Source organism: Apostichopus japonicus, chromosome 18, assembly GCF_037975245.1.
Source record: "Apostichopus japonicus isolate 1M-3 chromosome 18, ASM3797524v1, whole genome shotgun sequence".
Classification (NCBI taxonomy): domain Eukaryota; kingdom Metazoa; phylum Echinodermata; class Holothuroidea; order Aspidochirotida; family Stichopodidae; genus Apostichopus; species Apostichopus japonicus.
In genome coordinates this window covers 4,021,231-4,036,005 of record NC_092578.1, presented here as the reverse complement: position 1 = coordinate 4,036,005, position 14,775 = coordinate 4,021,231, and the positions used below count along the sequence as shown (strand labels likewise).

General features: G+C 35.2%; 2 protein-coding genes across 7 annotated transcripts in view; one reads left to right on the top strand and one right to left on the bottom strand.

Annotated features, from left to right (window-relative positions):
* Positions 1–1,907, bottom strand: part of LOC139958962 (sorting nexin-13-like) — a 41,567-nt gene extending 39,660 nt beyond the window's left edge. Inside the window, exons 1-2 of the mRNA XM_071956425.1 lie at positions 1,574–1,907; positions 729–841 (exon numbers count right to left, since the gene is read on the bottom strand). Of these exons, the coding sequence (XP_071812526.1) occupies positions 729–841; positions 1,574–1,576 (116 nt within the window). The 5' untranslated portion in view covers positions 1,577–1,907. The remainder of the gene's footprint in view (positions 1–728; positions 842–1,573) is intronic.
* A 2,502-nt stretch (positions 1,908–4,409) lies between these two features.
* LOC139958709 (oxidoreductase NAD-binding domain-containing protein 1-like) lies at positions 4,410–13,565 on the top strand. 6 transcript variants are annotated; one of them, XM_071955987.1, is made up of 7 exons: positions 4,410–4,561; positions 5,770–5,848; positions 6,718–6,824; positions 7,107–7,248; positions 8,662–8,907; positions 9,901–10,015; positions 11,449–13,565. In XM_071955987.1, the coding sequence occupies exons 1-7, from the start codon at positions 4,521–4,523 to the stop codon at positions 11,613–11,615; spliced, it is 897 nt and encodes a 298-aa protein (XP_071812088.1). In that variant the 5' UTR covers positions 4,410–4,520; the 3' UTR covers positions 11,616–13,565. The 6 variants fall into 6 exon arrangements, with proteins under 6 accessions (XP_071812088.1, XP_071812092.1, XP_071812089.1 ...); XM_071955991.1 differs by having other exon boundaries at positions 4,439–4,492; XM_071955988.1 differs by having other exon boundaries at positions 4,448–4,586.
* The last annotated feature ends 1,210 nt before the right edge of the window (positions 13,566–14,775 follow it).

Here is a 14,775-nt window from a genome sequence, read left to right as displayed (position 1 = left end):
ATCTCAGAGTTTCTTCAAAATATATGTAAGAATGCAAAATACACTGAGTTACACATTGAAATGCGTAGAGAGTGATGTCACAGTTAAATGCTCTCTTGTATTACTAATTATGCAAACGGTGTCACTTTTCCTGCATCTTCAATGTGTAACTCAGTGTATTTTGCATTATAAATTACTGTATAAAATTGCTGTGATGACTTTTTTTCAGATGCCTGTTACAGAGATTCAAAAGGAAAAAAAAAACAACCAAAACCTTTCTTTGAAATTATAGGTAGAATATCAAAGAATTTAAAATTCAGACTTTTGAAGAAACCAAAATGGTTCCCCGCAAGGTCATTTCCAAGGTCAACGAGAAGGTCCAAAGGTCAATTATTTATTAATGTAGCCTACATGATATCTTACACCTTTCCCATCTACATTGGACCTTTACTTTTTAAGCAATTAGGCCTTTTTTGTGGATAATAATTGCATTACACAATTATGAAGAAATTCGGAGATTGTGGTGTACAGTATATTCCATTTGGTGATCTGACATGAAATAACCCGCAGGCATACATGTACACACTATCCCCCATTTGTAAAGGTCCACATTTCCCTGGGTAGAGAATAGTTGTTAACACTAAGTGCATCAAATGAACATAAAATATGTATAAATAAAATAGAAACTGGCAAGAATAACTTATCAACTCAATTATCATTTTTACCCTAATAAATGACTGACAACTTACCCAGCTAAAAATGAAACTGCATAGAAAATAATAAGAACTGGTAAAGCAAGTCCAAATGATGCCAACAACAGGAAAATAAGAATACCAATCCAACCTTGGAAGGGCATGCTTCCCTGAGTAAAGGAAAATGGAAGACAAGTTAAAAACATGAAAGATAATATTTATTTGTGATTTTGACATTTAGACAGTATAAATTAAGGTAACAAATATATATACAGTTGTTTCCACTTTCCTCTCCATATTCCCTGGAATATTCCATATTACAAAACATTAAGTAAAACAAAAACGATATTGTAATTTTAAGTATTTATTAAAATTTAGAAATGTTGCATTTAAAATTAAGAAGTTTTCCATTGTTATACATGTGAACAATTCCTTAACTTTTCAGTGTGTAATTGAATCAATATAAATTTTGGCAAAATGAAATAAAAAAATTGCTGTTCAAAGACACCTGACTCAACAGGAATGCAAACTTATCATCCTGCTTCTTAGATGTATAAATATCAAAAAATCTTAAATGGACAGACATTTTCTGCAGGCTTACATATGAAAGGGTAGACCCCAAAGTGTTCCGGTAATGGCAAGCACACAAATTTCTGGGATAGAAAATATTGTTAAAATAGCAGGGAATAAACTTCTGACTATGAACGAACCCAATGCATGTATTTCCCAACGAGTAGGCTAGGCCTGTTGTAACTGTTAGGCCTAATTGAATATAATTGGATCCAGAAAAATACAGATTCGCATAAATAGATAGTTCGTTATAAAGGAAACTTATATGCCAAATTACTTCTGGAACTAACGTTACGATATGCCATATGAACGAAAGTAGTAGTATTACTAACCATTGCAACAACGTCTCACGTTACCATTACAAATATGAATAGAGTAACTGCAATCCGTGATAAATGGCACTTCCCCTGCGAATCTTATCTCTCGAGATGTTCACATAGTCCTAGCAAATACTCAGAGTTTCATTACTTCAGTTGTATTCCGTAATTGAGGTGATGAAAATGATGAACAGGTTTATTCTCGTCTATAATCTAAACAATTCGATGAATTAAGGAAAGGTGGGCTGATAGTTAGACCTAATACACACACAGTTCGAACATTCCTGTTACCTACGTTATTAGTATTATTGATGGTAACATGGCTATGATATCCACACACGTTCGCACACATAAATACTACAGTGAACCAAATCACATATGTTTAGTACAGAAAACCTTTGACGTAATGTTTTTTGACGACACCCCCTAAATGAATAATTATTACCACCTGATTGATCACATGATGAAAACGTTATTACGAAATAGCGTGAGATTGATTGGACTGAATCTGGCAGGCAGAGCTAGCAAACAGCAAATTATACTCAAAAGTAGGTATAATGAAAGTAGTATGCGTGTATTGCGTGAATGAGCAAAGTGGGTAATATAAGATAATATTGCAATGATACTTAGAAGAGTCCGAGTTAACGTGTCTGCTATTTTAGCATATGCCTTGATTTGTGCAAACAATTCTCAATAGTGGCGTACGCGTACACAGGATTGCAATTGTGGGGAAGGAGAAGGGAATTCCCTCACCTGATTCAAAATAAAATGTACCACACGGAACAAGCAGAACAGCAACAACAACAAATAATAAGAATGGCAACTTCCATTTATTGCTTGATTTAACCCCCTGAGAAATGTTGTGTGATAAAATGACCATTATATACCATTACGATATACGAATGTATGAGACATTATTCTTTCGTTTCTTGGTTTTTGTGGTTCTAGATGTCAGCAGGCAGGCGTTTTCACACAGGGGCCTCATCGAGAGTCAATGCAAATATACTGCAGGAAAACAGAGAAAATAAAAATTCTCACAAATTAATTAAGTAATTTAAATTAGGATATAACAGAAGATTGAAGCCTTTTGTAGGGTGGTGTTGAAGCCCAGCCTCTTTGCATAAACTATATGAGCCAATACAACATTTGAGGTTGCAATAAGCTGCAAAGTTCAGTCAGTTGCTATGCAAACTGTTGGAGCTATTGTGAATCTGATCTGAAAATCGTGTCAAAAGAGAAAACCTCCATTTCGGGGCGACGAGAGTGCGGGGCGACGATGTGTTCTTGCTTACATTACGAAGCTTATTTCTCAGCAGATACAGTGGCGCAGCGGTTACTAGTGCTCTTCATGATTTTCATGATTTTCACGATTTTCATAATTTTCATGATTTAGATGTTCATGTCTAAATTAGCACTTTGTCATCGATTCGATTTCGCCGAGTGCCGGAATACGGCGCCTGCTGGCTGGCTAGTAGAACCACTTCGCTTATCACCAAATGTCAACGACAGAATAATATCTATTACATTCGTTTATGATGGTCTTGTGATGGCAAAAAAACTTTTACCTGTTTAAATTAGAAATTAATGGGAGTTGTCATTTTGGCTATTTTCGCTGTTTAGTATAGTAGTATTATTTATTCAATGATGAGGGCGCCGCATGAATACGCCTGGCCTGCTGGCTTCAGTGTAGAGAAACTTCGACTGTATGTGAATATCATGGAAACAAAAGATTATGTCCCATTGTTCATTTATGATGGTCATAATTATGATGGCACACAATTTTCACGGGGTTAAATGGGAGAAATCATACTTCTTATTTCCTTGTTTATTGTAGTATTTTTTTGTTTGATTCGATGAGGGCGCCGCCGGAATACGCACTCCTGGTGGTAGTAGAACCACTTCGATTGTCATGAAATGTCATGAAAACGAACGAATAATGTTTGCTACATCCATTTTTGATGGTCATTTGATGGCACAAATATTTTTTGGTTGAAGTTATAAACAATTGAATGGGATCGTTTATTTTCCTTATTTCCTTGTTTAGTGTAGTACTTTGCATTGATTTTCTGAGGGCGCTGCCGGAATACGCTTGCCTGCTGGCTAGTGGAACCGCTTCGATTACCATGAAATGTCATTACAATGACAGAATAATGTTCCTTACATCCATTTTTTATGGTAATTTGATGGCACCAATATTTTTTTGGTTAAAATTAAACAATTAATGGGATCATATAAAGTCACTGAGCCTCAATAATGAGGTACATTTGCGCCATAATTTAATTCCTTAATATTAACAGACTGAAAACTTCGCCATTTCTGTCTACTTCCTCCTGTCCCTTCGGTCTCAGAAACATAAAGTTTGTGCTGCTCACAACATTTTCCGCATATTTCACATAATTTGCGGTCAGCCTTTGATCCAATCTGTTTTTACCTCCATGATCCAATCAACCAACCTCCGCAGCTACAGTTAAGCAACGGTGGTTTTTCGAGATACCTTTTTTTGCTTCTTGGAAAGCTCGACTGGGTGTGCAACTGCATGACCTATTATACCCTAATCGAGGTAGACTGTGTTAATTTTTCAGCGGTTCATCAGCGGTATGTTGGCCAGCTTCGATCAGCCTGCCTTGATATATAATGTAAGTAATTCAAATAAATTTCATAACCGAACACACCAGTCAGTCGTCAAAATCGTGCTTTCCCCCTTGAAAACAAGTCACATGTCCCCTATCCGCCCAGACTGAAACCTCCCATGTCACCTTTATGTGTTTGTCAGGCCCTGCATCTTGTACGTCTACATGGAACACTTACCATATAATCCTGACAGTTTCGTAACAACAAAACGTTTTACTAAACTGCATCTGTATACTGTATGACAGGTCCACATTCGCTACGAGTATGAGCAACTAAGCAGTCTCGTTCTTCTATTTTGTTTGGGTGAACTTTTTTCGAAAGCTTTCAAGTGATGTTTACCTTCGTCTTAGGGGGAATCCCAAGAGTTGCGGGGTATTCTGCAATTAAGCATTAAGGGGTACCATCATAACATAAGTAGCAAGTCTAAAAATTTTCTATAAACATTCTGTAGGCATAAACATTATAGTATGCCCACACCAGCGTTGCAACTCATTTAGGCCTGGGATAGGCCTAAGTTAGTCTAATTTCGTCAGGGCTAACCACTGTTTGTGTTAGATGCTTGAGGCCTAACTTTAGTGTAGCCTTAAGTTGTCGTGTTTTGTGTGTTAACGCTAGTTATTAGTTTTTGTTCAAGATCAACCCTATCATCCATATAAGTATTTAACCAGTACTACTACTATGTTGTATTGGTTGGACTGAACCTTAGGCTATGTCTAACTCTAAGTCTAAGTTACTGTAAGATAGTTACTGTAAAGTTGTTTCCTTTGGCAGTTGTATTGTAACATAGACTGACTTAAGTGCTACTGAATTAAATTAGTCTTACTTAGGGCAACACAATATTGGTTTGGTGACTCATGTAGCCACAACATAAATATGGACCTAGGCCTAGCATGGAACACTGGCCCTCAATGAGCACAGGTAATATAATCCAAATCCCTTTATGATCAATTCCTTTTCCCATTGTGTTTTTAAGATAAGTACATGTAAGGAATTTCAGTTTTTTTGTTCCAACGTCCCTCTCCATTCTCCCAAATTTCCGATGTTAGTGCCTCTTGTGACAGTCTTTGTTATTCAAATTACAAGTTTCATTTTTAATTATTTTATTTATTTGGATTTAATTAGCTTCTTCCAGGATTTCATTGTAATGTACAGTTGAGATCTGTTGTGGTATCTACTACATAATATTGGCTATCCATTTATGGCTGTTTGATGATTTGGAAATTGCATTTGAGTGATAGAGAGCCTTTTATGTGAAAATATTGGAAATCTTTGTTGGAACATGCGAGTTGTGGCTCAAATCTAACACTTTTATTTTCATGGTTTTAATGTGTATCTGTAAAGATTAATGTAGTCTGTGATTGTGCAGAAGATGTAGTGATTATGAAGTAAGAACACTTCACTTTCATTTGACCAGATTCCTCTGTTACCTAACTTGCTTGAGGAGAACTATAGGACTGTTATCCTACAATAGATAAGTGACTTAATAAAACATCTGGTGTAATGATGGCCTGATAAACAGGTTTGGTTGAGTCATTTAGGAAATAACTTATAATTTGGGATTTTGTTGGTTTCCTTGACAGATGCAGGGTTCAGCCAGGAATTAAGAAGATTATGATGTCAAGCCATGTGGAAAGAACAGCTGAAAACTTTCGTCAAAAGGTAAGTTGTTCAGCCATGTAGTATTTAACGTGACATGTTTACTCTTTTTGAAGTCAACTTCTCTTATTTGATTTCCCAACTATATATTAAATATATTGATCCTTTCATCTCTCCTTTAATATAAGAGGAAATATTAACTCTGTTAGCCTTGTCAAATAACCCTTTGAGTAGACGATGACTGTCTTATGTTCCATTTTGTAACTCTAGTCAAGTATAGGCTAGGGTCATTTGATCAGACTAAGTAAGAATAATTGTAGGCTGTTGCTTTTTGTGAATAATTGTGTCAATTCAGCACATGGAGAAAAAATATTTTCATTGTTCTTCGAAACAGTAAATATTGCTTCAATTCGGTGGATTATGTCGAAGATTTTCTGTTGTTATCTCGACACTTTTAGATCTTATGTGAAGCAGTGTGAAGCTATTGCCTTATGTTATATACCATGGTAACAGATGGTGTGTATCAACCATCGATGATGGCGCCAAATAACATTAAGTGTCTTAGAATTTATCCTACCAAGTCTTTTGTTGGGTTTCCTAATTATGCAGGTCTTGTGTGAAAACTTTTACACATAGTTAGTTTGGGACATTTATAAACATGAAGGGTTAAAACAAGAAATTCACTTGTTCCTGAGTGGCAGTTGGTTTGCCAAGCTGTATTGTTGCAAACAATCAGTCAAAGTCTGTGATTTTTTTGCCATAAGCATGTCCACTGGGCTTCATCCTATCAAATATAAATACAGTTATAATTGTCTCAGTTTTTTTTCCAAAGACACAGTACTTTTTTTGCAGTTACTTTGTCTCAGCGTTTTCAGTTTTTGATGTAAGCCAGTCACTATCCTTAAACGTTTGCATCTTTCACTTTCTTTCAGTCAGTTTCAGAAGCTGAAGTCATGTCCATTTCAGATGCCTCAGAATCTGTGAAACTGTTGACCTTGAAGGTTACAGCCAATGACTTTACCTTTAAAGCTGGCCAATGGTAAGTGGTCCTTTTATATTGATCATTTATTTTCTGCTAATTTCGTTTTTGTTTGCAGAGCTTTAACGAGAAATAGGATTAACAGCCTTGGTGTTGGAAAAATGAAGAAAGTTGATGTGCATGTACTCTTTTGTTTTCATTCTTCCTTCTTTTATCATAATTTTCATATAAAAAAGTTTGATGTGTTTAATTTTGTTTTTTCCACTGGGGTGTCCATTCAGATCTCTGGTTAATGCCATATTTGTCAATAACAATTTTTTTTTTAATTTTTTGTTTTGTCAGGGTTGATTTTGTTGTTCCTGGTGTAGAGAGAGTTGGGGGATTTTCCATGTACACATCACCCGATCAACTAACAGAAAATGGCACTTTAGGATTGGCTGTTAAAAAGAGTGAACACCAGCCTGCAATGTGGGTGCATACAAAGGTAACATTTTGTTTCGTAATGCTGTGGAGTTACAATAAAAGTTCAAAAAGATCCATTCTGAACTTTGCCTAAAAAAAAAATTGGTGCTATTGTAGTTTTTGTTTTTACTTCAAAGAGTGGAAAGAACATATATCAGTTCTGAAGTATTTTCTCTGTTTTGAAGAAATGTTAAAAGTTTTGCTTTAATGCTTAATGCTTGGATAGTGCTTCCACTATACAGAAGAATCTATTTAAACCATCATCAATGTTGTATGTGATAGAGAAATGTGTGGTAACCGTTCGGGAAGTGGAGGGGGGGGGGGTAGTTAGCGTATTGTATTTAATTTGTTCATGGTGAATCTGCACTTTATGAGTGTACAAGCGTAGCTTTTTCAGATTTTCCATGCTTTTTTTCTTTCTTTGACATTGGTATTATACATTATTGTGAATGTAATTGTAAAAAAGAAAAAAAGTGAAAATAAACGAAACGAAACGAAACGAAACAACTTCCTCAAACAGCAAAGAAAACTCTTTTCAAAGTGTGGGAGATATCACAGGTTAGATGTTCACCCTTATTATGACCCGGCCGGGGATCAAAACCTGAATCTCCCAATTGCTAAGCCTCATTGCTTCAAATGCCACCACCTTTACCCACAGCACACCGGTTTGAAGTTGAATAAAGCTTGTCTTACTCTTAAGGAACTTTTTGCATTTTGTTGACATCTTTACCAAAACGTAACCATTCTTGATGAAAATTTGTGCCGACTAGTGAAGTTTGATCAGGAAAGGATCAAGTGATACTGTTCATTTCTCAGCACTTCCTCCACCAGACAATTTTTCATATAAGTAGTATTAAATCAGATGTAATTGGCAAACTGGAAAATTTCAAAGTTTTTTTTTAATCTTTTACTGTGATATGAGTTGTAATGAAAATTGATAAGTCAAGCTATGAGCTACTTTCCTTTGGGATTTTAACCTAAACCAGTATTTGTTTTCTTCAAAATCGTCAGAAACTGCTGCTATTAACCAACGGTTAGAACTATTAAAGGCATTGAAGACTCGCCCCAAACCGCATTCGTTGCTTGCAAGTGATGTTTTGTTCGTGTCGCTACAAAATGCAGACAGTACAGTAATGAAACGTGATACCTTGTTATCTTTAGCTGGACCTGAGATGTCCATCGCTGGGTTGTTTGTACACTTTGCTGTGGGTATTGACCGCAGCTGTATGTACTGACTGTATACTAGTGTCTAATTACCGATGGTAGCAAGGTGTGTGTGTGTATTTTCTGCGATCGATGGTGGTGTCTAACACTTCTGTTACACCTCATTCGAAACTAGGTCAGATTACCGGCATTAGACGTTTCTTTTTGCGTGAGTCTTCACACCCTTTAATCTCCTTTTTCTCCTGTTGTTGTTGTTTTTTTTTTTTGGCAGTGTACTGTTGGTTCAAAGGTCTCCCTAAGAGTGGGTGGGGATCAATTGCTGTATGATCCTCAGTCAGACAGTCCATCTTGGAATCTACTATTAATTGCAGGGGGGATTGGCATCAATCCAATTTTCTCTGTCTTAAACCGAGTCTGTGGTTTTCATCGTCAATGCAAGAATGTCAATGGTGTCTATAAACCAGGTGTAACCGAATTGCTATACAGTGCCTCAGTACCAAATGAACTTATTTTCAGGGTAAGACAGATAAATAATTTTATGATTATAAAGTATAGTTTTTTCTTTGTAGGACCATAATTTCACAGCATAGTTATCATTAAAAACAACGTAACTTCTCTGTCCAGTAAATAGCTTGAACAGAATCTATTCTGAATTATGATGCAAAATATCTTCAAAAAGTCTGTCACTATTCCCAACAAATATCAAAGCGTAGCATAAACTAATACCTCACTTTCTATGAAAAGTTAGCTAGACTAACCTATTTTGCATATGCGATTTGGGACTGAAGACAGTGTTACTGTTAAATTTAGAAGCCATTAACTGACTAATAATGCCATTCAAGAGAGCTATCCATATACTTCATCATGTAAAACATTGCTCAAGTAATGTGAAATGGCGGAAAGGAACATGGTTATTAAAGCTGACCAGGTTTATCTTAATGTTTAATAAAAAAGGTATGTTCAGTCCCATCTTGATCCTACACCCACTACTAATCCCCTGTCAAGTTTTATGGATTAGCAACAAGGATTAGCAACATTAACCTGTTTGCTTAAATTGAGTTTGCTATATCATATGATTATTCAGTATGTCAAATATTTATATAGTGAAAGTGCATTAAACAGAAACTGTGGTACCAGTGCATAGCAAAGTTTTCACAGAAATGTAAACCTGTATGCAATGATTTGAGAATTAGATGACTTACTTACTTTTTTATTTCTTATTCTTGCTGTTATTTCTTTCAGACAGAAAATATTTGGATAAATTCTAAGACACTTAATGTTATTTGGCGCCATCATCGATGGTTGCTACACAATATCTGTTACCATGGTATTTAACATAATTGTAATAGTTTGTTGTTTATTGATATAGGTAATAGTTTGTTGTCGAACAATTAGGATAAATTCTAAGACACTTAATGTTATTTGCTGCCATTATCGTTGGTTGTTACACACTATCTGTTGCCATTGTATTTAACATAACTGTAATACTCTGCTGTTTATATCCTTTTAGGAATCCATATCAGAAATGGTCAAACAACATCCCAATGAAATATCATCCAAGTATTTTATCACCAGGGGGAAAGATGGCAGCATTCAAGAACTAAAGAAAACTGAAAATGTCATAGGTAAGAAATGATCTATTTTTGAATGAAACCTTACATCAAATACAATAGTTGAGCCAGGCTCAAGAGATAAAAGAATGTCCTCGTACGCTGTGATTTAACTCTCAACTAAATCTATCCTGAAGGAAACATGTCCAAAGTAGTCTTTCAAAAAAGGAACATGAACCATATTTCTTTATGACAATTCTTGAACCCCCCCCCCAGACTAAATGATCTAATGCATACTTCCTTGGGGTACAATGATTGAACTGCATATTAAAGGGATCTACTAGTGACTGAAGTTGTTTACTTAGTAAACTTCTGCTTCCTGTGGTCAAAATCACTGTACTGTATTTTGGAATTGCGAATATACAAACTTTTCAAAAATTTGATGTTATTGTGTGAATGCATCTGGTAACATCGGATTGAATGGATGTTATCATAGAAATTCAGCTGATTTTTTTATATATTTTTTTCTGTGTTATATTTATGTCACTCATCCACAGAGGAATATAATATTTCTACAAAAGGTTGCATTGGATTAAATTCTAAATACAGAGAACATTGACGAGCTACAGTATAAAGCAAATGTTCTTAGTGGTAGCACATTTCAAGGATATTTATCAACAGGAAGATTATAATAGGAAAGCAAAGATTTTGAAGAACAGCTACCGTGGTGACATCACAGACCACCGACCGTGATCCACTCCTGGACAAATCAACGGTTTCTAAGCCAGTCAAAATAGGTTACATTAAATCCACCATATCTCGAGTTAGGGACAAATTATTCAGATGAGGTTTTCAACTGATAGTGTGGATTAATTTGTCCTTCCCATATAATTGACACATTGTCTGCTACTAGAATATATCCTTTTCATCGGTTTTGTTGCATATCGACTGAAAGTTAGTAAACAACAGCAACCCGCACACACCTTTACCAAATTTGGGAAACAAATGACCATGTGACAGGGAGTAACTTGACCATCCAATATTTGGAAACATAGTTTACCAATCAAAATGTTTACTTTCTGCTACCCAGCTTGTGACCCACTGTAAAAACTTTGGCGACCTATTTTTTTTTTATGTAGGTCTTGAACCTGTAGTGTGTAAGAAAATGCTCAAAGAATACACAATGCAAATCCCACTCAGTTGCCAAGAAGTTTTACTGTCAAGGGCTAGTATAGGACTTTCTAATGGAGGGTGTGTGGCTCTGAGATAGTGGGTTGAGGGCTTCAAACTTCAGATAAAGTAAAAATATTAGATGGACATATATTTGGGCTATTAATTTACAGGTAGGTCTATGATTAGGGTCTACATGCAAGATTGTGCTAATAAGTAATTTTATTATAAAAAAAAATTCTGTGTACACCCCACACCCATCTGGATCTCTGCCCTGCTTATAAGTATATAAAACGGTCGTAGTAAAAACTTAATTCATTTGCTTAATTTTTTAACAGAACGCAGGATATCAGAGGATGACTTACGTTCGTCTATAACGAGGCTGAATCACAATTCTTTGCTCTGTATGGTGTGTGGACCCCCTCCCATGATTGACTCATTTGAAGAGATCTTACAGAAACAAGGAATTCCAAAGGAAAACATTCTAACTGAAAAATGGTGGTAGACAGGAATGGAATACTTCCTGACAAGAGGAACAATATTACCTCACATTGAGCTGTGACTTCCTTGTTTAAAAACTTGCCAAACAGAAAGTTAAAAGAACGAGCATGTAAACTGTTCTTCAAAGCCCATTTGGAAAGATGTAACAAAATTATTCCAGGTAGCATATGCCTCTAGCAATTACTCACAATGGAAAAGTGGCCTGTGCTCAGTGTAGTCACATGGTCACATCTCTCTTTGGAATACCAAGGGAGAATATACAAATATGTAACCTTTACAAAGAGCAGGCTTTTGTAAAACTATAAGAAAATAAGTAACAGAAATCCGAGGAAAGAACTTGTGAACTGTTTTTCAAAGCCATTTTGGAAAGCTGTGGGGTTGCTTTGTCATAACGATAAGTGTATCTTGGTATGTTAAACATTGATTGATCTTAAGTACTTGGAATGGACCAAACCTATTTGATATATGAAATTACTGTGTCTAGCAAATGTTCACGAGTAAAACAAGGTGGGGGAACTTTTAATAGGCAGTAGTGATGCTTTGCTCAATGTTAAACATCTTGGCATTCAATGTTTCACAATATATATATATAAAGTTGAAAGAGTATCTTTATCATATAAGCTTGAGTTGCATTTTAAAGAAACTGGAAAAATAAATGGTAATTTGACAGATGGAAATATTTGCCCAGATCTATGTAATAGCTAGGTATGACAAGTGTCCCCCTTTTTGGCCTAATCTGATCTAGCAAAGAATATCTAGAACCAAAAATAGAATTGTCGGTCATCAGTATTTGGCCCCAACTGTTAAGCAGTAAAAGTGCTGGAAAATGTTAAATCACAGTACTTTTCCTGAAGGTTCTAAACATCTAAATATCTCCCAGCCACCAAGGATTGTTGATAAATATACTTTTATAGCAAAATTAAAATGTGTCTTTAAATTTGAGCATTGGTGACCATTTTCAGACTTTCTAGCATATTTTTGGGGCAATACTGAGGTCATTTAACCTTTTTCCATGTAAAAATCTGCTTGTCCTTGTAACTAAGCATTTCCCACAATGCAATTGAGGTTAAAAAAAAAAATTGCACTCGTCACTCAACACATGAAACCTTTTAGCTGTTCAAAAATCAAGGTCGGATTGAATTTGTTTTGTGTCACATGGTATAAGGTTTCAATACTCTGTTGCCATGTTGACTCTTATCTCAGTAGTGATTACTGCCAGTAACATTAATTATGTGTGATCAGGTGAAATTTTTTCATTTCCCCCAACAATATGTACAGACTGAATAATAATACTTCCTTGTTATAATGAAAAGTTAACCTCCCAGTCATGAGCTAGGTTACTTATTGACGAATACTCACAGATCTGACAAAGTCTATTCGGTTGAGCTTAAGATTAATGATGTTAAATTACAGTTGCATAGTGATGTAGCTGAAGTTATGTTTGTATAGTGTTGGACATTGGATATAATCTCAATCAAATTTCACTTCATTGCAGATTTTACAAGCAAATCCCTGTGAGTACTTTGAACTGCTTTGTCATCAAAACTTCTAAACTTGTTGATGTGTGGCATTAATATTCATCGGTAGGAAGGTAACGCTACAGGTAATGCTTTGTTTTGAAGGTCGTTGTTTTGTTTTCGCTTAAACCGCAAGTGAGCTAAATAATAGTTTCATTTCTTCTGAGTTTTGTAAGAATTCAGCAATTCCAACAAGGTGTGTTGAGGGTATTTTTAATATGTTGCTTTATCTTTTGTCTTTTGCATCACTTCTGGTTGACTGAAAATGAACCAAGTAATAAGTTTGTTATTCTTCTGATTAATCTTATCAAAAGTCAAAGATCGGCAATGTTTAGGTGGTTGACGTCGCATCTCTGCCTATGAAAATGGTTAACATAGGCTAATAAACAAAAAACATGATTAATATAGTTAAACTTAAAAAAAAGAAAAAAAAAGAATGGGAGTTATGTTTAGTTACTTTTGATAAATATTTGGAAGAAGCTCTTTACTGTAATCATAGACGTAGGAGCCCAATTTGATTGGGGGGGGGGCCTGAAACGACTTGCCCGAAAAATATGACCACAATTTTTTGTGCGCTACGCGTGAGTTCATCATGTTAATGTGCATATCATAAAGGCATGCATTGATTATTACATCGCATGCCAATAACATACAATCATTTTCCGTGTTATTACCCTTCCACATTGGATATAATAATTGGGGAAATTGTTAAAATAATAATGATAATAATAATATAAGTTTAACCATTGAAAAACACATTGCAAATTATTTTTCTTTCAGTAGGTGCCCGAAAATTCTCAGCATATGGCATGAGTTTTCACAAAAATATTTGGTTGGGGGGGCTGCAGCCCTCCCCACCCCCCCGCCTCCTATGACTATGACCGTAATGTAGGTCATTAGCTGACTAATCATTAATTGCGAATAGACGGAGACAACATAGACACATTTTGCAAATCTTCAATTTGCTGTTTGCTTTTACATGTGACTATAAACTAATACACTTTGAAAAAATGTCTGGACGAGGAAATATCAGATGGATAGAAAGGAATGCCATGAATTTATTAATCACTTGCCGATTAACTTTCATTTTGTGACCATATTATAACCACACCTAGTTTTCACTGTTTCCTCAAAAAAGAGTTTCTTTTATTAAGAGTAACACAGAAACTTCTAACATTAATGATAAGCTTTGGATAAGAACAACACATTGTTAGATAAGATAAAACAAAAATGCCGTAAAGTTTCGAGTCTTCCACAAGTAAATTGTTCCCCTTTCAGATCTATTCTTGCAATTGTTTGCCGAGCAACTCTCGGACGATAATCACCCATTTTTGTCGATATCTCCATTAACAATGCCCTCCCTGTTGACTCTATAAGGAAAAAGGAACATAATTACTTTTATAAAATTCATTTTGAATAGGTTAATTGGTAACAGGTTTATGATGATAAAAAAAAGAGTGATTTGACTCCTAATAAGGAATATAAATGGTAACTCTAATCATATGTTGTTAACTTGCATCAGCTTTCCTTTAATGTTTTAAACCAACATAAATTTGTAAAAGATTTCTCATGCATACTTTGAATATATTAACATGTTTCTTATTCCTATAGGTTGTAAATAAAAACCTCTTATCTGTTATTTTGAAC